General features: G+C 40.9%; 1 protein-coding gene across 1 annotated transcript; it reads right to left on the bottom strand.

The window, feature by feature from the left end:
* Positions 1-22,857: 22,857 nt before the first annotated feature.
* On the bottom strand, positions 22,858-24,294 carry LOC126380946 (uncharacterized). The gene is made up of 2 exons (XM_050030525.1): positions 24,008-24,294; positions 22,858-23,205 (listed from the first exon to the last, which is right to left on the bottom strand). Exons 1-2 carry the CDS (start codon positions 24,165-24,167, stop codon positions 23,036-23,038), a joined length of 330 nt encoding a protein of 109 aa, XP_049886482.1. The 5' UTR covers positions 24,168-24,294; the 3' UTR covers positions 22,858-23,035.
* Between the last annotated feature and the right edge of the window lie 494 nt (positions 24,295-24,788).

Here is a 24,788-nt window from a genome sequence, read left to right as displayed (position 1 = left end):
CAAGGTGATTGATGTACAGGGTGTGAAAAGGCACCTCGACTTTTCGTTTACGTGGAATAGGCCCTCATTTGAATTAGTTTTCTGTTATGTACTTTAACCCATCTGCATCAATATCAGTGGTAAGAAATTCCCGAATGCGACCCAGTTCACTATCACCTAATTGAAGAGTCTACAACCTGTCCCCCTCATTGATTGACATAACCGTCGGGTAAAGACCAGCGTCAATTTCCATTGAACTAAGATCCTCAATTGGGTTCCGAAATAGAAGGTCCACGTGCGACATTTTCGTGCCAGCACGATATTCAAAAAGCAAAAACAGCCACCAGCGGGCAATACGTCTAACCAAATCGCGTTTGGAAAGCATGGAGCGCAACGCACTACAATCGGTCATGATTTTGAAATTTTGACCCAGAAGGTAAACCCGAAACTTTTGAGCGAACTTACTATAGCAAGAGTCTCAAGTTTATAAACCTTTTCTCTTCTGGAGATGTCTGGCGACTAAAGTACGCTACGGGATGGTAGGTGTCGTTTCCATTACGTCGCTGCATCAATATTCCACTGACGCCCACTTCACTGGCGTCAGTGTGCAACTGTGTTTCGGCGGTCGGGTCGTAAATGGCTAAGATTGGCCTATCTATCAGACTACTCTTGAGATCAACAAATGCGGCTTCTTGTTCCTCAGTCCAACACCATTCCACATCCTTCTTGAGCAACTTATTCAACGGATGTGATAAAGGCGCGTAATTCCTTATAAATTTTCCGAAAATATCCTACTAGTCCCAGAAATTGGCGGACGGAATGTGGACTGGTGGGACGAGGAACATCAAACACTGACTGTGTTTTTTTGTCAGCCGGCCGCACCCCAGCAGCGCTAATATCATAACCCAAATAGTTTATTTATTTCTCTCTCTACAAAGGATCAGTTAATAACTAATGGGTACAAAATGTTTTGAAAGAATACCTTTGAGAGAGCTGGAGTCTGTACTGGGCTCGAAACCCGTATTACAGTTCACCAGGCTCCCCCCCTCTGAACTATGTAAAGTGCTATACTAATTAATTAATTAAGTGCATTATAGCACGTAGTATGTTACACATGTTACATAACAACTCAAAAGAGAAATAATACATTAAAAAAAAAAAGGATAAGAACTAAAAACAGAATAGCAGAAAAAAAATAAAAAAAATAATAATTAAGATTAACTAACCAGTACGGTATGCTCGTGTGTGTGTGTGTGTGTGTGTGTGTGTGTGTGTGTGTGTGTGTGTGTGTGTGTGTGTGTGTGTGTGTGTGTGCGTGCGCGTGCGCGTGTGCGTGTGCGTGTGCGTGTGCGTGTGTGTGTGTGTGTGTTTGTCTGTGAATACTTTATCTGTCTCAGTCTAGCCCTACGACTTGAGTCTTGGGATCAAGTTATAATTACTGATAATAATTATGAACTTACTAGAACAGAGATGTGTATGCATGAGTGGTGTGTGCGCGTGTGTGTGTGTGTGTGTGTGTGTGTGTGTGTGTGTGTGTGTGTGTGTGTGCCTGACATCTATATTCCAGTGTGATTATGATGAAGTGTAGTAGCTAGTCTACTTCAGGGTGACAATAATATTTTCAGTGTCCTCATAGTCAAGTCCAAGAAGCCATTTCCTAACAACTGCTTTGCATTCGTTCTTACAGAGTGGATATATATTCAGTAATTTATTGACATTATTGTATACATACCCTCCAAGAAAACAGTAAGACCTTTGCGCCAGACTAGTTCTAAAGTACACTGAGGGACAGACGGTATGCATACGGCGTTTATCGGTGATTTTAGCTGGGTCGTAGGGAGTCGAAGTGTGGGTATTTAAAATTAAGTTCAAAATAAATAACTGACGTACCGTAAGCACGTTACATTTTTTATATAATTCAGCGGTAGGGAACCGAAACGGTAGTTTCCATCCCACCTTTAGAATTGCTCTTTGTGTGCGTTCGAGTTTTAAGATGGTAGTTTTGCAAGAACCACCCCAGGCAATTATGCAGTATGAGACAAGAGACTCCCCAAGAGCCTGATAAACAAGTCTGAGTACCGCCTCATCCGCCACGTACCGAAGTGTTTTGAATATGTAAATAAGTTTACGGAGTCTAGCTGAAAGACTCATGACGTGATCATCAAAACTCAGGAAACGGTCAACTTGAATCCCCAGGTATCTGATGGAGTTCGTACTACTAAGTGCTGGACAGCCGGAATGTGGGACAGACGGAGTAGATGGAGATCCACATCCATGGGCTACAATAGTATGAGCACTAGGTAGTGGCTGGCCCATCTTCGTGAGAGAAAAAGTGAGGTACTTGGTCTTATCAGTATTAAGGGTTAGGAGGTTAGCAGACAACCATTCTGTCACGATATTGAAACCTGTTTGAGCGTGATTAAAAGCCACTTCCCAAGTAGCACCATGGAATATTAAAGCAGTGTCGTCTGCGTAGGTGAAGATGTGACCGTTTTCAAGATGAAGTTGGCAGAGGTCATTAATATAGACCAGGAAGAGAGTCGGTCCAATTGATGCTGCCCTGGGGCACCCCATAGGAGATTGGAAGTTCCGCGCTTATCATACTACCAATTTTGACACACTGGCGTCTACCCGAAAGATAGCTTTCGAAGAGGCAAAGTTGTTGACCTCTTATTCCATAACGTTCCAATTTCGCGATAAGGGTGGTGACAGAGATCGTGTCGAAGGCTTTGGCTAGGTCAAGGAAAATGCCTACTACTTTTTGTTTCTCATCTAGTTTAGTAACTATTTCATTTGTTAAGTCCAGCACTGCATTACTTGTAGATATTCCAGAACGGAAGCCATATTGTGAGGTGGATAGAATTTTGTTTGATTCAAGGTATTTTATAAGTCTATTGTTGATTATTCTTTCTAGTAGCTTAGACAGTGTGGGCAAGATCGATATTGGCCTGTAATTGTTTACACAAACTCTGTCTCCGCCCTTATGTATTGGGTGTATAAGTGCGATCTTAAAAGCGTCTGGAAATGTACCGGAGCTGAGGGCTAAGTTGCATAAATATGTAATGGGAGGAGTCAATATATGAACATATTTTTTGAGAAACGAGCCAGATATATTGTCGGAACCCACTGCGCAGTCACCTTTAAGATTATATATTAAAGTTTCGATCTCAGCCTCGTCAGTTCCTAGCAAAACAAAATTGTTACAACGAGATGTAGGATTAGAAGGTCGAGACGGAACCTTACCGTTAGTTATTATTTTTTCAGCTAAGGTCTTACCTATGTTTGCAAAGAACTCGTTAACGTTATTTATTGAACACTCGGGGTCTGCGCTTGATAAGAGGTCTTTTGAGGGTGCCTTTATTTTCTTGATGTGTGATATATCTTTAATAACGTCCCATGTCTTCTTACTATCTCTACGCGCATCTTTAAGTTTTTGTTTGTCGTGATTAATTTTGGCGTTTCTGAGTAACAAAGTGCAGTAGTTTCTATACCTTTTATAGGTTTTTTGTAAAATTTCATCATTAGGCGACCGTTTTAGTTTGAGGTGTAAATTATCTCGATTTTTAAGACATCTAAGAAGGCCTGGCGTCATCCATGTTTTCCTTATTCTTTTCCGGTTAGGGATGACTTTTAAAATGGTATTTTCAGAGATGATATGATTGAGAGTATTAATAAAGTAGTTTGTAGCTAGATTAGCATCTTGCATACTGTAAATTATGTTGAAGTCAGTTTCTAGGAGGCTAAGCTCAATTCGATCGTAATTAAGTTGTTTAATTGTTTTAACATTTTGTACGGCATCACTAACAGGTGCAGAATTGTACAGGAATAATAGGACTGTGTCATGGTCCGTAATTGACGTATGCGCAACAAAACAATGGGCTGGACTTTTAGTTTTTAAAATAAAATGGTCTAGGCAGGAGAAATCTTTTCTTGTAGCTAGTGTATGAGCAGGCAACATACCATGGAAAGCGAGCATAGTTAAGTATTCGGAGGAGCGCTTCTCTTTATTTGTATCTGTGATATTAATGTTAATATCGCCTGTTATAATTATATTTTTATAGGAAGCTGCCGAAAAAGTAGTCAATAGATTATCCAGGGATTCCAAGAATCTGTCGGTGTTACGATTAGCGGGTGGACGATAAATAGCTATAAAAACGGTTTCCCTATTAAATATTAGTACCAAGCAATTGGCATCATGGAGAGCCGGCTCAGCCACTGAGACATTGTGATCGCCACGATAGTAAACTACCACTCCCTCGTTTTGGGTTTCGTGTTGGGTAGTGGCAGCAGAGTTGTAGCTAGGGAGCAGTGGGATTGGGGGACCAGCAAGAAGCCTGCATTCTGTACATACTATCAGGTCCCATGTTGTATTACTTCTAGCGATAAGTGTGAGCAAGCTATCAAAGTTACCAACTATGCTTCTAATGTTTTGATTTAGCACCTTAAGAGAATTATTATGAACCCTAGAAAATTGTGAACAGTCCTTAATCATGCAGGTGGCAGATGTAGCCACCGAGATACTGTCTAGTTCGGTATTAACTATATTTATGGTATCGAATTCTATTTGTAAATAAAATAATAGGACCAGTAAATGTGCAAGGGCGTTGGATACTGAAGTGTAGTAGGCTGAATATTTTTACAGTGTAAGATATAATGTTTGGGTGAGGTGAGTGGCTGTGTGGTTGTAAGTATGTGTATGTACGAGTATGAGTATTTTGTAAAGATGATTGTTTTCGCGGAAGGTGGATGTGTGATTGAAGTAGGTGTATGTAAGGGTATTTTTTTATGATAGTTAGGTATGTATGAGTGTTTAAATTAAGAGAGTTATGTATATACCGTATCAAGTAAAAAGTAATTAGTATACGGAATACAAAAAAATAGTTATAGGTGAAATAGCATAGTCATTTCGGGTTCTTCAATTCATGGAGATCTGTTTCCGAGGTGATACGAATAAGGGGGTGGCCGTCTGCTTTACGTAGGTAAATCAGGCCCCTGGATGTCCAGCAGTATGTGTATTGGTGTTCTCTTGCAAATTCACGGGCCAGGTAAAAAAGCCTTTGTGCATTTAGTGTAAGAAATTCTGATACAAACACGGGTTTCGGCGGGCCAGGGATCTTAAGATGGCTCGTATTCAGTTTTTCACCCTTTGGCCTTTCCTTATTGAAGTTTTTGATTGCTGTCGACAGCTTTTCTTTCATTAAGACAGAACTAAATTCCACTATTATAGGCTTAGTGGCTTCCTTGTTGGAGTTGATTCGATATATATCCTTGATGTCCGCTTGTTGAACATTAATATCAACTGTTTTGGCCATAGATTTAACCAATTCACACATCTCTAGCTTAGTTTCCGGTATCTTAGCATCAATAGTCAACCTAGGTACATTTCGAACTTCAAGTCCCGAAGCCCTAATTTTCCGTTCCAGTGTTTCAATTCTGTCCTCCAATGCTTTTATGCATCGTTTATCCTGCATTCTATCTTCTTCAAGGTTCTTCAGCTTTTCCAGGATGGAATCGTATTTGTCAGACATAAACTGTAAACTCTGTTGGAGTTCGTAGTTTTGTTGCTTAATTTCAGTGAACCTTTGCTCAACAGAGTTAGTTAGGTTGGTAAAAAGTCCTCTCATTTCTGATTTGAGATCACGAAGATCATCATCCTGTTCACGTCTACGCTTGGCGCGCATCGTTACCGAGCCGCTACCACTACGTTCCGAGGGAGTATCTGAGTCATATGATTGCGGCGCGAGCACTTGGGCGCGAGCCTCCGTGGTTGTGGATTCGGACGCTGGGGGGGGCGGCGGCGGCGGCGGCGGGGTGCGGCGCGTGCGCACTGACATTGCGAAGTTGCGTTGTTAATCGGTTCGGTAATAAAGCTAAGTAAGGTACCAGGAAAGCAGAGGTCCACAGAGTTCGTCAATGCACTTGCGTAGGTATTGAGGGGTCAACTCACTGGTCGTCAATCGATGATTTAGTACAAATTTTGTTTCCGCCACTTTAAGTTGACCTCCGTATTGTTTGAATGCACTTTGGTAATCGTGGGACTGGTAATACTATAATTATCCTTTTCGTGCTGCTGATTTGGACCGTACTTCTCCTATTTGTAGTCCCTTTCTAACATTGTTCGCACACATTGTACATCTTACTTGTAACGACGACGGCGGCGTGGGCGCAGGCGTGGTGGTATGTCGATGTGGTAGTGAGCTGGTGAAGCGATGACGAAACGAAGACCTCTCAGCAATATATGCACTCCTATTATTTGTACTGAATTTATATTGTATAAGATTATTTTTAAATTGAAATAAAATTGCGATACGGAATAACTTTAAAAACGTCTGAACTCCACAGAGGTCCGAGGGGAAGGAGTTAATAATTCTGCTGTAAGAAATTACATTTTGCCAAATTCAGAGTTAGGCTTGCCTTTTCTATCAACTGTAAAGCCCTTTCTTACCTATCCAAACACTCTTCTACATCCTTTTCGTAAGTTAATACGTCATCGATGTAAGCAGTAGCTTCTGAGAACCTAGCGGAAACCAATACCTTATTCATCAGCCTTTGAAATACAGCTGGTTCGTTAGCCAACCCAAACGGCATACGATTAAATTCATATTGGTCGTCTGGGGTGATAAAGGAAGTTAAGGGTTTCGATTCTTCTGCAATAGGCACCTGGTAGTATCCAGATGCCAGATCCAAAGTTATAAAGTAGGCCTGCCCCACTAATCGAGCAATCTCGTCTTCAATCACTGCCATCAGGTACCTTAACTGTCATTGAATTCAGAAACCTATAATCAACACAGAGCCTTTGTTTACCGTCCTTCTTACGAACCAACATAATTGGACTCGCATATTCCGATACAATTTCTCGTACAATCCCCGCATTCATCATCTCACCAACCATTTCTCTTACTTGTTGTCGTTCCTTGTGCGACAATATGTAAGGCCGGTAAACCACAGGACGCTCAATATTCAATTCAATTTTCATTTCAGTCATATTTGTACATCCCAACTCCTCTAATGATTGCGCGAAGCAATGCTTGTATTCGTTCAAAATGTTAAAATAGACGTCGTTTATGTGGCTCTTCAAGCGTTTTTGCTAAAGTTAACATCTTTAGGCTCTATACCTAAATGCTCGCCAACGAGGTCTGTGGGTGATGTACAAATATGATTGACAATCTGAACTCTATTTCATCTACCTATAATATCACCTTCATCAATATAACAAAAGCTGACAATGGGGTAATATGAACAAAGAGCTGACCTTCCTCTACTTTGTATAACCCGCCGGCTATCGTGAATTCTCGGTTTGGCTTCCCCACGACTCTTCCGCTAAGCCTAACATATCAATTAATCACAACATCAGTACGAGCTCTGATAATCGCCTCTCCACTCAATCTTGCGCATGAAGCGGAGACGACCTTTACACTCGCAGTATCACCACTACCACCGTTAGCAAAAGGATTCATCATCATAATAAAACCTCAATTCGTTGGCATTCTTGAATACCAGCACCTGCTTCTGTTCGGTGAAGGACTGTCCTACTAATATGGGACAATTGAGCAGATTACTGTCAACCACGTGACACAAAACATCCGCACTAACACCGTCGATGCATAAATTAACCTGTGTCCTGCCCATGGACAAAATAAAATCACTACCAAAACTTTTAGTGGAGTCGGGGGTTGATCACAAGTCTACCCCAAAATCAGTGTCGTTGTTTGTTTTATGAGCGAAACTTCGCTACCGAAATCTATAAACGATATCATAGAGGTGTCATTTACCCTAACTGTATTGAAATATTTTGAGCCCGACTTAGAGGTAAGTATGCGCATGATTTTAGGAATGTTACCTAGATTATCACGGTTTTCAAAAAAAAAGGGACTCTGCAAGTTTCCATTTTATGACCGAACCTACGACATCCTGTACATTGGACCAGAGGTTTGGGGCATTTAAGATACGGGTAACCTTTTTCCCTACAGTTAAAGCAAAATAATTTGTAACTTGAATTTTTTTTTTTTGAAGTCTTAATTGATTTATCCCTATTGTCATTATTACTTCCCGCTGTGGATTCAGTCGACTACTTTGTTTTATTAAAATGAAAGCGATCGGGCGGCGGTTGGTTCTCCTTATTACTCATCAGAAAATGGAGTTGATCAGGCTGCGTACATGGTAACGCTTATCGCTGGATCTAATTGTCTTGTCACTTAATCCGTGGATAATGCAGTCCACGGCTCGTTTCCCTTCGATGTCACACCGGTTCACGATGGCTAATTCTTCATAATAATAAACCTCTAGCGGTTCACCAAACCTACTCTTTCGCCTAAGCGTATCCTCCAGGGATTGGCCATAATCATGTTCAAAAGGAAATGCGTCTAACCACTTTTGCTGCCATTCTGCCCAGCTGTACAAAATAGAATTGAAGCTTTCATACCAAACTTTGGCCAACTCCTGCAGTTTCTGCATTGCGAAGTGGATAACGGTTGTTCTCATCCCATCCGTAAACAGTGGCACACTCATTAACTTTCTTTAACCAAGTATCAATCTTTTGACTTTTCGATGAGGGTCCAAATTCGGGTAACATGGTTCATAATACTACTGGAAGGATGTGATGTGGCGACTGCTGTCGGATTAGGTTAAGATCTTAAGTTAACTAATGATTCAACAATATTAAGAACATCTTTAGATGAAAATGTAGGGCTATCTGACCTTTCTATTCCCTTAGCTGCCGACGAACGTCGCACCTCCTGCCCTTCGCCGCGACGTCGTTGGCTGTGTCGCTCGTTGTGCCGACGCGTGAAGCGACGTCTCTCTCCGGCTGTACTCCCGGCTCTCTCTCCGGCTGCGCTCCCGGCTTGTATCGGCTCGGCTCGGCTCGGCTCGGCTCGGCTCGGCTCGGCTCGGCTCGGCTCGGCTCGGCTCGGCTCGGCTCGGCTCGGCTCGGCTCGGCTCGTCTCGGCTCGTCTCGGCTCGTCTCGGCTCGTCTCGGCTCGGCTCGGCTCGTCTCGGCTCGTCTCGGCTCATCTCGGCTCGTCTCGGCTCGTCTCGGCTCGGCTCGGCTCGTCTCGGCTCGTCTCGGCTCGTCTCGGCTCGGCTCGGCTCGGCTCGGCTCGGCTCGTCTCGGCTCGTCAGTCGTCTTCGTGGAACGATCTCGTCTTCAAGAGGCATAATCTGGAACTCGAAAACATTGGAACATGTAAATATTCTTCAGATAACCCTATATGTATATATCTATACAGATATATTTCCAAAGTAAAATATCTCAAAAACGGTGTATCCTGATTAACACATATGGATACCATCCCACTTCTGAAATGTAATAAGACCACGGTAACATGATCATTAACTAACATACGGATACCTGGATATACATAAAGCTGCCTCAGGTACATGCTCTATAAATAAAACAACCATTGAAATAATAAATAATAAGTATATTGGTTACTTACTCTAAATTTCCAAAACGCACGCGTGCTCAAACACAAGTGTACACGTGTTCAAAATGGTACGTCTGCCTTCGATGCGTGCTCGAATCAAAAGAACCCCAATGAAAGACAAACACGCCTTTTTATACCCTTTCTCCTAGTGTTGCCATATAAAGGCAACACAAATTCGCACAAAATTACAGAAAACCTAACATTGTGTCGGCTCTGGTACTCTTAGCTTTACCTGCAAGAATGGCACATATTAACGTGGAGCACACAAATACACACACATTGCACATAGAAGGAGGAATAAATCACAGGTACTTACAAAAATAGTTATGCATGCTAATGAGTGACGTCACGGACGTTGTGTTTATATGTGGAACGTCCTATCGCTGCGACTTTTAAAAATACTTAAAATCACCACGAGAGCGCGTTAACTACTTAGATACATAAAGTAGCCTCCAGTGAGCAATATATATTGTGGGATAAGTGTGCAGTGCTAAGACTACTGTATAAAACCTAAAATAAAATACGGCCCGGACAAGTGAGGAAAAAAGTGTACCCACATATAAAAATATAAACAATACACAGTGTTAAATATCATTTATTTTCAATAGTTAAAATCAATAAATTGGTAATTAAACAAAGTAAAAAAAAGGAAACAGAATTACAACATATATAAACACTTAAGTACACAAAAGTAAACGCCATCTAGTGGAACTACAGAGATCTAGCGTAACATTAATCGATCGAGTTAAAAATGCCAGTGAAGTGCAGTGCGTGTTGCAAGTATATGTCGGTTATAGAGGGCATTGTTTGTCCCAGTTGTAAGGAGTCAAACCACAGATCGTGTGTAAACATACCTAAGGATGCTCAAGTGCACAGCTCCTGGCTATGTCCGAGTTGTAAAGCCAGGCTGCCAACGAGGAATGAAAATAGCACGCCCTTTCGTGGTATGAGTGCCGCCTACGTGTTGGACGCCTCCATGTCCGAGCCGACGGTTGTCACCCAGCCAGCCAGCATAGAGCTGGATGATACTGCTGGCATGCTTAACAACACAGCGATTGACAATACAGTGGCGTGCGGGGGGCCGGAGCCCGACCTGTCTACAGAATTGCGGCAGTTCCGGGAGGAGATGCGGCGGACTCGAGAGGAGTTCCGCGCATTCCGCCAGGACATGCAGGATCTGCGTGCCCTGGTGTCCTCATGTGACACACGGCTTAGCAAGCTGGAGACTAGGGTCGACGAAATGGAGCGGATTGCGGGTATGGGCGGAGACGGAGCCCACGGTGAGCTCATCGGTATGCTGGAGAGCACAGTCGCCCAGCTGAGGCAGGATCTCGATGATCGTGATCAGGAGCTACTCCTGAACGACATCGAGATCTCAGGAGTCCCCGAGGAGAATGGAGAGAGCGTCGCCCACCTCGTTACGGCGTGCGCCGCGAAGCTCGGCGTGACGGTCGACGAACGTGACATTGTTAGGTGTATGCGTGTGGGTGGGCGGCGCGCGGGGAGCGAGGGCAAGCCGCGCCCGCGCAACATCGCCGTGCGCCTCGCCCGCCGCTCCACTCGTGACCGGTTCCTCCATGAAGCGCGCGTGCGGCGCACCGCCACCACGGAGGGAACGGGCCTACGCTCTGAGCCTCGGCGATTTTATGTAAACGAGCGGCTCACAAAAAACAATCGAATGCTGTTCGGCCGAGCGCGTAAATTAGCTAGCTCTTTAAGTTGGCGGTATGTATGGACGCGTGACGGCAAAATTTTCACCCGCCGAGACCAGGGCGATCCGGTAAACCGGATTAGGTCGGAAAAAGACCTAGTTAGTGTTTTTGGTCCGGCGCGCGTTCGTCCTGCTCCCGCAGCTGGCGAGAGCAATGTACTTATTGATACGATATAATAATGTTATACCTTTCATTGCACCGTATCTCTATCCTTGTCTGTTGTTTACACTGTGTTTGTTTCTATCGATGTTCTGCGTTATCAAAATGTATGTTTGCTACGTCATGCGGCTTGGTCATTTGTGGTGGAATGCGAAAATCGTTACTAAAAGGTATGTTTATGTAGTGTACGGTGTCATATTACGTATAATAAATTATATTACAAACAAACAGTTACACATGATTAGTATATTCCATTTCGATTCCAGTATTTCATTATTAATCACTATATTAACAAAACACCTTCGAAAATGTATACGTTATATCATGAGTACATTTTCATTCTTAGGTAATATATTATCACATAAACACCAACATGCACACATACCTAAACATTACTTTACAACGCTATTAAAACAATATAATTTGATTGGCACAAATGATTATGTCATGGAAAAATCTTGCAATTCATACTTTTCAATTTTTAATTCAATACTAATACAATACTTTAAGATAACATATGATAATAATAATATTCAATAATAAACGAAAGTTAAAAGTTGGACTATTTAATGCTGGATCACTGGGAACTGGGCATGACGAGTTTCTCGTGGCGATGGACCGTCATAACGTAGATGTAATGGCCATCAATGAGACCTGGATACGGGAGGGACAGGAGGGCCGCGCGCCCGCCGTGCCGGGATACCGCCTGCGGAACACACCACGCCCCCCCGGGCGCCGGAAGCGGGGGGGCGGAGTCGGATTTTATATCCGACGTGGTGTCACCGCGCGAGTGCTAGCCCATCCACAAACACCACCGGTGGAACAGATGTGGCTGGGGGTCACAGTTGGTAGTTGTAAGCTAGTGATAGGTACTGCGTACAGGCCAGACTGGGTGACTGAGGGTCTACTTATAGATGCTCTTTCTTCGTCCCTGGAAACGTTCACCTGGTGTAGTAATGTCGTACTACTGGGCGACTTTAATATTGACGTCGCCGTGCCGTCATTGGCTAGTGTCAGAAAACTTAACCAATTCTTAGCTGCTTTTAAACTCTCGCAATTGGTCACCGACTACACGCATTTCACTTCTCACAGCCAAAAGACTATAGATCTAGTATGCACCGATATAAAGGGGTGTACAGTAACAGTGGACTACATTCCGGATCTTGGTAGACATGCCTTTATCGCATGCCTACTCAATATACCAAAATTTAAACCCTCTCCTGTTAAAGTCACGCGACGGGCACTTAAAGACATACATGTCGACACTTTTAGAGATCATCTTGCCTCAATAGATTGGGGCAATGTCGAAGCAGTCGCCGACGTAAATATTATGGTATCAATGTTTAATTCAGCTATTGTTGCACTATTTGATTTGCACGCTCCATCCAAAACTTTCAGCATGCGTCATCACCAGTACCCTTGGATTACGTACAATGTAAAAATGATGATGAAAAGACGAGATGAAGCACATGCCAGGGCGCGTATAAGTGGCTGTGGCTCCCATAAGGCGTACTATAAGGATCTCAAGTATACTGTGGAGAAGGCATTAGCGAGCGAAAAGCAAGCGTATTATGATCATTACGTTAATACCAACTATAATGACCCTCGTACACTCTGGACACATATAAAAAATAACGTTAGGATTAAATGCAAACCTGATTTTCCTACATGTATTTTTAAGGATCCTGAAGCAATAAATGATCACTTTCTAGACGTACCTAATGGGGGATCGGTGCCGGTTTCAAATCTAATTTTTTTTAAGGAACAACGCAAGATCTCTTCCACATTTACACTGAGAAAGGTCTCTGAGGGGGACGTACTGAGGGAGTTACAGTCGCTTCGTTCGAGCGCCGTTGGCGTCGACGGTATTTCCTTAGACATGATAATAATGTCACTACCCGAAATCTCGTCAGTGCTGACATCTATTGTGAATAGATCGATCGATACCTGCACGTTTCCCAAACTGTGGCAGAGTGCAATCGTCAAACCACTGCCAAAGAACTCCAGTCCCTCCTCCCTAAAAGATCTGCGCCCTATTAGCATATTGCCTTGCATTTCAAAGATCTTAGAGAAGATCGTGGCGAAGCAGATGAGACTGTTTTTAGAAGCAAATGCTTTGCTTCCAGAGCTACAGTCGGGTTTCAGGAAATCTTATAGTACAACCACTGCTTTGCTGAATGTGGTGGACGACATTCTAGCCGCACAAGATGACGGGCGGGGTACATATTGGCGCTGCTGGACTTTTCTAGGGCGTTTGACTGCATAGATGTTTCTCTATTATTGGCAAAGCTACATTACTATGGTTTTGGTGCTTCTGCCATTCAATGGTTCGACAGTTACTTTAAATATCGTAACCAATACGTCCAAATACAGAATGATCATGGCGAACCGATGGTGTCCCCTCCCAAGCCTGTCACTCGTGGTGTTCCGCAGGGCTCTATCTTAGGCCCACTGTTATTTATCATCTATAGTGCCGATGTCGTGACTCATATTGAGCATTGCAAATATCATATATATGCTGACGATATACAACTATATATATCATGTAAACCCGGCGATACACATTCCGCTATAGACAAATTAAACGATGACCTAGAAAGGATCACTTTGTGGTCAGAGTCTAATTCATTGGTTTTGAACGGAAGTAAAACCAAATACATGATACTGGGCTCTAAACAACAGGTAAGTAAAATATCTAATGAAGGTGCTAATGTGGTCATTAGAGGGGAAGCCGTGGAGCGTGTCACGGAAGCTAGGAATTTGGGACTTCTCATGGACGAAGAACTGAGGTTCGACAAATATATAGTTAACACTGCAGCAAATTGTTTTTATCGTCTCAAGACATTATACCAAATCAGGAACTATATTAATACTGAAACCCGCATCAAACTTTGCGACACTCTTGTTATGTCGAAATTTAACTATATGGATGTAGTATATGGTCCGCGACTGCTTGCCCGATCACAAAAACTCATACAAAGAGTTCAAAATGCCTGCGCACGATTTTGCTTCAATATACCACCACGCACACACGTCACGCCGTTTATAAACAATGCCAATATTATGAAGATGAATGCACGGAGACAACTACATCTTGCAACGCTCTTGTTTGGTGTAGTGAAACATCATACGCCGCCGTATCTCGCTGAGAAATTGGTGTGGTCACGTGACGTGAAGTCGTACAAAACTCGCTCGACGTATTACTCACTGGCAATACCGCGTCACCGTACCACTGCCTTCCGCGGAAGTTTCAGGTTCGCCGCGTCCAAGTGCTGGAACGATCTGCCGCCTCCATTACGTAGTCTGAAAACGATACACAATTTTAAATCTCATTTTAAAAAACATCTTATGAATTTACAAAAAAGTGTCATTTAAGCAATATAAATTTCTTACATATTTAAATTACTTCACATTAAATTACACTAACGTCTTACTTACCTCAATGGATCAGACACGAAGGTTTTGCGGAGTCGTACTAGCGGCGTGGATGCGACGATACCACGCGGTCTTGGTTTTTCACTGTTTTCATTACACTGCATCCATTGACCACAATGTACCTATTTATTATTGCTGAGCTCAATTCGTTTATCCATCGATTTTTATTACTTTTTCAATTATGAACAAATTGTGAAGTAAACAAATAAATGATAATCACTGTCTTATTGACGTTGATAGTATTGGATTGCATCGAATGCGCAATTGGTGTAGTGCCTGCTCGGCGACGCGGACGGCGGGCGACTGGTTCTTATCTATGCAACCATTGCAGTCATAAAAAATAATGCTTTGTCCCTGTCGATCTGCGGCCGACCGGTGCGGGACCATTGCCTAACACACACACACGTACACACTCCTACATCTTATTTGTTCAAACATTTATTTTATTAACCTGCTCACGATTGTTTTTACTTGTTTTCCTTTATGAGTTTGCACAATATATATAATTAATATATATTATACTTATTTACATCTATATTTTATTTTATTTGTAATTATATTATGTAGTAATTATATTATGATAATATCTAAGTAACCTATAATAGTAAGTAAGTATATGTACATATGGTGGCGCGACGTCCGTACTTCACTCATTACTCAGGCCTCACAGAATACCAGCGTCGCGGCTCACGCCGCGGCATAAGCTGAGTGAGGACCTTTTATACGGGACACCATCCACTACACATGGGTAAGCCGACATGACGTCACTTTTTAATTTAGGTATAAGTTTCTGTGTTCGTTTTCCATGTTTCTATATAGAAAATATTTCGTGTGTGCGTTGATTTCTGATGTGATGTCATTATAATGTATATATTGTATATGTAATCCGTGTCTGTGGTGTCCTAAATAATAATTGTTTCTTTCTTTCTTTCTAATTATTTAGTGCAATAAAAAATATTTGTATTGTATTTAAATTTTTTTTCTATTTGCATGGAAAAAATAAGTAAATAGTAGAATACAAAAATAAAATTCATCTATAAAGTTATAACTAAACTTAAACTTACCTTATGAGAGGTATGTGAGTGAATTATAGAGTTTCTATGTCTATGGAGTGAATATTGTTGGTACTGCATCACTATGTAATAATTTTGTTTGGTATCCTGCTCGATAGCAAGCAAGATATATCGAAATGTAATGAGCACAGGTGAAAATAAGAAAAACGCGTCCTTCAGAAGAGAGAATCATCTCGTTTCATGGTCTGAATCCAATTGTTTCTTAATTTCTGTCCTAGTAATATGTGCTGATCCCAAGATTTATACATCGTAGGGCTGGGTGTGCTGATATATATTCTATCTGCATGCCGTAGTACTTGACGATTCAAAGTGTAACTATGTTACCTACTGAATAAAGATATTTTTGAATTTGAATTTGAATTGAATAAACCTACCACACTGCTTTATTTACATACAATTTATTTGTAATAATGGAAGAGCGGGGCCTCCAAACACAGGCTATGTCGCTTAAATGGAGACCCCAATCCACCAGTAGTTAAGGCTTTATTGTAAAAGAAAATAAACATTTTTAATTTTTTTTTCATTTTTCTGGTTTCGTAAATTAGGATATTTAGGAAATATGTAATCTTCATCCAAATCGGAAACAGGTCGAAGAATAAATTAAAGATGAATAGAATAACACATCTAGATGTTACATTAAAACATAATAATATGTTGTCGACATCAAAGGACAACACTACTTATAATACTTTGAGTACATGATCTGTCAAAGCTGATTAACGTAAAATGTGAAATCAATTATTTGTACAAATGTCGACGGCTTTGCTGAAAATATGCGTCTGCATCGTATTTAGGGCTCAATAAACTTTTGAAAAAACAGACCATGTAATGTACTTCGTGCACACAAATATGAATAATGTGGTCGATAACTTACCCATGGTGAGACATTATTTGATCGTTCTCCATTATAACACCCATTCTACTCTCACAACCAATGGCTACGCAAGCCATGGTTCATAATGAATAACTATTTCACAGATTTTTTATATAAAAAGTTGAAATAACATCCCAAAACACCGAAAAACTAACGCCAGGTTTGGTATCCAGCTGGCTACCACAACATCTCAAAACGGGAAACCTGACGTTCTAGACAGCGGCGTTTGTCTATATTTGTTTCTTTTTTTCACAGAGAATGTTGCCATAGGGAAGAAAGAGAGCTAGGTATGATAGTTTCATCGTCATTCTAAAATATTATCTGTCTATTCTATACTTGGTCTTTGTCCACACTGAACATCATCAACATATGTGGAATATTCCAATGCAAAGGAAGCTAATGGATATTTATCGGCGCAGTTGAGATAAGCACGCTACGGTAAATCACCACGCGTACCACCTGCAAACAACAACACGTGTGCGCTCCCCACCATGCGGCGTTCCGCCTTTAAATACCTTGCGCTCCGCTCACTATGGTTCAGAAGTGAGTCGTCCGTCGCGCTGAACGGAGCTCCTGTGTGGTCGAGAAATTCACACTCTGAATCAGTTTTTGGGTTTGGTTTTAGTTATTTTTGTTTTAAACTATTATTTTATTTATTTTTGTTTTAAATTATTATTTTATTTTATTTTTGTTTATTATCATTTTTTTGTGTAAAATTATTTAATAATTATTATTTGCTAATTTATTGGTTTTATGTTATTTAATGTATGAATTAAGTGAAAAAAGGTATTTCAATCGATTTAATTTTTAGTTATTATCAAATAAATGTTTAAATATATTTCATGGTTTTAATAAAGTGTCCTAATATATTTTATCTCTTTTATCAGAAGTGACTACGCAACAACCACGCCATGAGTGACCGCAATACGGGAAACCCTTTGGGAGAACCTTCATCATCAGGATTGTCCACTTTTGTTTGTGAATTAATACTTTCAGGGACACTATGACCGATATGCTCACGCAGATATCCAGTGAAAATCGCGAAACCATCAGTCTAAAAAAAAACCATGACGTTCGCCTGAAAGCAGCTGGTGTCCTACAAGGAAGGGCAAAACTATGGGCTGACGATTATTTATTGAGAACCACAACCCGGGAAGAAATGAAAACCGATATGCTGCAAACTTTCGAACCTGAATCTGAGTCATGTTGAACTCCGGTAGAATTAGTCAAACTAAACGAATTAGAAATTAGTGATATAGAAGAAATTGTGTAACCCATTGACCACTATTCTACCAACTGAAATGTAAAGTTTGTGTGCTAACTGTGTTGAGATATCGTCACTTGGTGTAAGTGGCATGAGTTGCTGTCGCTCGATTTAGGTGGCAGCAACGACTGTGTTGAGATATCGTCACTTGGTGTAAGTGGCATGAGTTGCTACCGCTCGATTTAGGTGGTACTGACGCCTGGTTGTGAGATATCGTCGCTCAGTAGAGTGGCATGAGTTACTATCGCTCGTTTAGGTGATAGTAACGACCGACGTGTAAAGAGTACTTGGATTTTCAAGTTTGGTGTCCAGAGCGAGATAGCCATATCGGCGATCAATTACAGTAATGCAGGCGATGACAGTAATCACACTATATTATGACGACAGTTTAATAACGAATCGTCTGTTCAATATCGTGTATGTTGTGTTAACGAGCAATGTTGATTTTCTTTTGACGAGTACCTAATTATAATGTTTTCTTGAGTAATTTACGAGAAGGCTAAAATGGAGCTGAGTCCTGAAGCCTTGCCAAAATTAGCGCTGAGGCTATGAGGCAATTCAAACGAGATTACGAGAGAGACTTGAGTCGCTTGACTAATAATGGCGAGTAATATTTTATTTTTAATGTGCAATTTTTACTTTTATGCAGATAAAGCGGAGTAGGCGCAGGGACGCGCCACTCATCAGAATGGCCGTATCGGCGCAGTTGAGATAAGCACGCTACGGTAAATCACCACGCGTACCACCTGCAAACAACAACACGTGTGCGCTCCCCACCATGCGGCGTTCCGCCTTTAAATACCTTGCGCTCCGCTCACTATGGTTCAGAAGTGAGTCGTCCGTCGCGCTGAACGGAGCTCCTGTGTGGTCGAGAAATTCACACTCTGAATCAGTTTTTGGGTTTGGTTTTAGTTATTTTTGTTTTAAACTATTATTTTATTTATTTTTGTTTTAAATTATTATTTTATTTTATTTTTGTTTATTATCATTTTTTTGTGTAAAATTATTTAATAATTATTATTTGCTAATTTATTGGTTTTATGTTATTTAATGTATGAATTAAGTGAAAAAAGGTATTTCAATCGATTTAATTTTTAGTTATTATCAAATAAATGTTTAAATATATTTCATGGTTTTAATAAAGTGTCCTAATATATTTTATCTCTTTTATATTTACTTTTAAAACGATGTGAAAGTTCCATGAGACCGTGTCGTTAAAAAGCTGAGCTTTTAAGCGCCACAGTTTGTATCTGAATGCATTTAATGAAATCATGTGTGGAGTCACGCCATAAAATGTTTTGTAAACAACAATAGGTATTTATTATCAACAAGCACTTGTCTATACGTGGACTTAATGTCACAAAGTAAGACATAATATTATGTTCTAAACAAAATCAAAATGTCAAAAAGTTCACTTTGAACAGTGGAGCAATTTAACAAAATATCATTAAGGCATAAACCATTTTTTTTGTTTTCATACTGGCGTCAAAGGATTGCAAACAGGGTGATGAGGCAGAAATGACACATTTCCAGAATTTAAATCATAACTGTCAATATTAAAATATATGACCCTGGTTTATGTAATCATTAATCATCATCATCAATTTAAGAGCCACGCTCTTGTCGGTGTAGCATTTTCCATCATCATCAAAAACACAACAACAATAATAATCATTAATAAACTTACTAGGTATAATGTTGATATAGAATACTGTCTTTAAGAAACGCCTTTCAAGGTTATAAAGTCTTTGTAATGCTGAAGAAAAAGAATCTCCTATAAGAATATCCTCTAGTTCCTGTTTCAAAGATAGGGCAACGGATTTTTTTTTATTTACTAAACTTACAGAAGCTTAGATAAGCATTCTTCTGCTAATTGGTGCTCAGAAGTCACTTCTTTAAAAACACTAGGCACATTTTCGCATTTCCAAAATTTGGAAATATTATCATTAATCTCATTTAATTGTTACCTTGTATATTAATACATAAATTGGAGGAAAAAACCTTGCCAGCAGACTCCCTGCCACCTTATAACCAAAACTTGTATTTCTTATTTTAAGTAGGGGCCGGACGATGTAACAGGAATCACGCTGCAGCACCTGAAAGAATAGGTATGTCACAACCCAATAGCAACAATATTTCATGACTTTTGTTAAAGTTTTTGTCAGCTAATTGCACATGAGCATCATCATCATCAATTTAAGAGCCACGCTCTTGTCGGGGTAGCATTTTCCATTCCAGTCTATCAAAGGCCAATTCCTTGACTTCCCTATAAGACACGACGTTAACCTTTTCTTTAATCTGTTCCATGTAAGCTCTTCTTGGTCTTCCCCTTCCTCTCTTTCCTTCTAGCTTTCCTTCTATGATGTTTTTAATGAATTCGTCGTGTCTTATTAGGTGTCCAATCATCTTGCCTCTTCTGTCCTCAATAATTCTCAGTATTTGTCTCTTTTCCCTTACTCTTACTAGCACTTCCTCATTTGTAACCCTTTCTGTCCAACTTATTCTTTCCATCCTCCTCCAACACCACATTTCAAAGGCCTCGAGTCTCTCTCTGTCCTTCTGTGTCAGTGTCCAAGTTTCACATCCATAGAGGGCTATACTCCATACGAAGGTTTTGACACATCTTTTTCTGATAGATTTGGCAATCCTAGCCTTGAATATGCACCCTTTGTTATGGAAAGCTTGTTTTGCCATTGCTATTCTGGTTTTAACGTCTAAAGTACATCTTGAGTCATTCGTTATTATGCTGCCTAGATACTTAAAGTTCTTTACATTTTCAATCGGGATATTATTTAACTTAATTATTTGGCTGTCTATTTTTGGAGTTTTGGAAATTGTTAGAATTTTGGTTTTACTTATATTAATTTTAAGGTCGTATTTTTCAAAAACTGTGTTCATTGTGTTAAGTAGGGTTTCTAGGTCTTCTTTATTACTGGCCAGTGCCGCAATATCGTCTGCAAATCTGATACTAATTATATTCTGTCCATTTATTGTTATTCCGTTACTGATTTTAGCTATTTCCTTCATGGCACCCTCTATGAAAATGTTAAATATTAGTGGAGATAAGGAACAGCCCTGTCTTACACCTTGCCGTACTCTAGCTTTTCTCTTCACTTCTCCTATTTCTACGACAGTTTCCTGGTGTTTATATAGTTCGTATATTATCCTTCGGTCTCTATAATCCATTCCTACTTCCTTCAACCCCCTCATCATTTTCCTCCAGTTTACCTTGTCAAAAGCCTTTTCAAGGTCTATAAAAGCCACGCTGGTATCCATGCTTAAATCCAATCTCCTGTCAATTATCAGTCTTAAAGCTAATATTGCTTCTCTTGTACCTTTCTTTTCCCTGAACCCATACTGGTCATCTCCCAGACATCCCTCAGCTTTAGGTCTCAGTCGGTTTTGAATGATTTTAAGTAAAATTTTTGAAGCCTGTGATATTATGCTCAGTGTTCTGTGTTCTTCGCATTTCAAAGTATTTGGTTTTTTTGGTAATGCCAAAGTTTTACTAACATGAGCAGGGATGTTAAATTTGGAAATGTGAAAAGAATGTTGACTTAAATTACAGGTTATTTTTCTTACAACTCAGCAGGTAATATTCATGGAGAAGCTATTTGTTGTTGAATGTATACACACCTCACACCTCAAATTTGCCTTTGTTGAGACATTTATTACATTATATACACTTCACAATTTACTTTCTTTGCTAAATCGTCAGTTATAAAAGATAGCTGAGACCCAGAGTCAAGTAAAGCTCTTGCGTATATGGTCGTGCCATTTTTACCTTTTAACCTCACCACAGCAGTTGGGAGAAGGACATCTTGCGATTGTGCAGTACCCGACATAGATACCACACCATTGTCTACCTCTGGAGCATTGCCAACAGTAGCCACATGAGCATGGGGTGATAATGGTGCATGCACAAGCGTTTTGTGCTTTTGTTAACAAACTGCACATTTCAAGCGAAGGAAACATTTACCTCGATGCTGGTTTAAGCAAATTGTGCTCGGGTATCTTTCTACCTTTGTCAAATGTATAAGATAGATATCTTCATCAGATGCTATTTTAAATATAGTACACTCATAAAGTTTGCAGTACTTACATGATGGTGATGTGGAAGACTTGGTGGCCACACCAGTGACAACTTTACCACTGGACTTGGCACGCCTTGGGGATGGAACAATCCTCTCTTCGTCGCTATTTTCAATGGCAACGGCCAGTTTTCTGTAAATAACAAAAACTCATCCAGTATGGGCACCTCCTTTATGTTCTTTCTAAATAAAAACCCCTGTTGGAATATGTGACAACCTTTTTTTTATTAAAATATTCACAAGTAGGTGTGTCCCATGAATCAAAATCAGTAGGCAAATTTTTGCGCTGTGCACTTTTTAAAAGATGTTATATCTAAAATGCTTTATACATGGAAGTTTGTAATTTGAGAGCCATTGTTAGGTATATCTATCATGTAGAAGTTTAAGAGCATCATTATAATTTTTATCAGTAAGTGGCATAATTTTTATTATTATACTTTACGTACCGTAGTTGGACTCGGAGCCACTGCAGGGGTGCTGGATCTAAGTAGGCGATCCAAAACCGCAATACTATTAAAGTATTTGGTTTCATATTCGCCATCGCCATAGTCTTCTTCGTCATCATCGTCAAACAACACCAATAAATGTAAGTCTCGTAATCTTTATAGGCTTCGACAAGCTGTTTACGCTTTTCGTATAAAAGTTCATGAGAGCTCGTACCTATTGTGATTAAAACCCCTTGACGAATATTTTATAATCGAACAATTTGTTTTTATGTACTTTTAGGGTCAGAAGTGGTAATAATTTAAAAAAAACAAAACTAACAATCACACTTTTTATTTGAATTGAAATTTTAACAATCACTTAAATACAGAAAAAAAGAAACAAAAACAAAATAACCTCGCTTGAAAATGCAACAGAAAAACAGGAAAATATCGAACAAAAATGGCTCACGTGACCTGGAACGTAGTCCTCTACCGATCCGTAGGCTTCGACGTCTCTCGAGCAAATGTCCGCCAAACTGGCGCGCGATGCTTTTTATAGAAGTCGGAGGTGCTACGATCGATCAGTGGGGGGTTACGCTTATACGGCCTCTCCTGATGATAGGTCGTCCTCGACCTGGTCATTAACTAGGGGAGTTCTGGATGAGGGTCCGGCAATCGCAGCTTGTTCAGTCTCCCTATCGCAGTCCAGTAGTGGCATCGATGGTAGTGCGTTGGGTAGCGCTATTTCGGTGTCCACAACTCCGTCGTCTGAAACGAGTCGAACATTAGAGATTGTTTCCTGAAATATCACACTCCTTTCGCGCTCCTTTCACATATCATTCACTTAATTCAGACAGTTTTTCATTCTTCACATCTTAAGCTCCTTGCATAATACTCGCATACGCACACACATTTTGGAATTAGAACATGTACGCCTTGACAGGTGACTGCCAATGCCCAGGGACGACTTGGTCAATCAATATCTGTCAACCGTAGAACGACTTGACAGACATTGCCAACGTCCGAGCCTGCCTAGTAACAAGGCTACAGGCAACAAGCGACAACATGACTGACACGTCCGCTTAAAAGCGACTTGACGATTAACGTCAACGCCAAGGACGACTTGGTCACTCAATATTTGCCAATGACCATGATGACTTGACGAGATGACGTCAACGCCAAGACGGCTTAACAAATATTGCCAACGTCCACGGACGACTTGGTCACTCAATGTTTATCAGCGTCAATAGTGGCATGACGATCAAACGCCATCACTTAGACAGCTTGAAAAACATTGCCAACGTCCACGCCCGACTAGCAACAAGGCTACAGGCAACAAGATCTACTTTATTCTAAGCCCACAGAACATTGCTCACCACTACTCAGAAAGGGGCCTAAGTTCAGGGTTATGAGAGGATTTGGATATATTCGCGTGCCGGCTTTTAAGTAAAATTTGGAAGTCGTCAGTTAGTCAGGTCAAAGAGAAAGAACACAGGGGTTTCAAGAGGGGTATATGTGGTAAACAATGTAACGCTAGCCCCGAACAAAGCTGTCTCTTATTTCAACTCACTCTCGAAGAAAGCAGCGCACGACTCCGGACACCATTCGCCGCGCCAAGCAACCATATGCTGCGCAGCTGCCTGCGTGAGCTTCCCACGGCCTCCGCTCAGAAGTTTCAATTCGTAGCGGCCGCCCGGTAAGGTCTTCACCACTTTGTACGGCCCACGCATACCAGGGTCAAGTTTCCCGGTTACCTGTGAGAACTTAATCACAAATACCAAATCGTTAACATGAAACAAACGCGGTGGGCGTCTGTGGCGATTCACATGCTCGTCTTGTTTAAACTGGTTGTCCAGAAGTCGTTGTCGAACATTGGCCCTGGTTATCTCGCGTACAGCCTCTCGGTTAGGTGATGTTCACTCGAGAGCCACGTCCCTCACCAAGTTACGGATGACGGGTGTCGTCCCTTCCGTTCCAATCAGAATGTTCAGTGGCGATGCCTGTGTGGTCTTCTGCTTCGTGATGTTCAAAACGAGCTGCATCTTCCACAAGACATCCGACCATGATGCATTTTTGTGATTGACTTCGATGCGTATCATGTTTAAGACAGTGCGTACGTACCGCTCGACTTGGCCATTAGAGTGGTGCATTTCCGGAGTGATGAAATGCAACTCGCACCCTAAGCCGTCCATCTAGGTCTTGAACTCGTTAGACTCGAACATCCGCCCTTTGTCTGTGACCATTAGTTTGGGGACACCGAATAAAGAGATAGCCTGCGATATGACACGTTTGAGTTCACCTACATCTTGGCGATATATCGGCTGTAACATGGAGTACTTCGAAAATGAGTC

Source organism: Pectinophora gossypiella, unplaced genomic scaffold (genome assembly GCF_024362695.1).
Source record: "Pectinophora gossypiella unplaced genomic scaffold, ilPecGoss1.1 Pgos_32, whole genome shotgun sequence".
In the NCBI taxonomy this organism is placed as follows: Eukaryota; Metazoa; Arthropoda; class Insecta; order Lepidoptera; family Gelechiidae; genus Pectinophora; species Pectinophora gossypiella.
This window is presented reverse-complemented; position numbering and strand designations above follow the sequence as displayed.

Bases quoted from the DNA above. Each gene is read 5' to 3' on its own strand.
- LOC126380946 (XM_050030525.1), bottom strand. From the start codon at position 24,167: ATGCGTGGGCCGTACAAAGTGGTGAAGACCTTACCGGGCGGCCGCTAC. The intron at 23,206-24,007 runs GTGAGTTGAAAT...GACTCGTTTCAG, and splicing joins GTGCGCTGCTTTCTTCGAGA to ACGACGGAGTTGTGGACACC.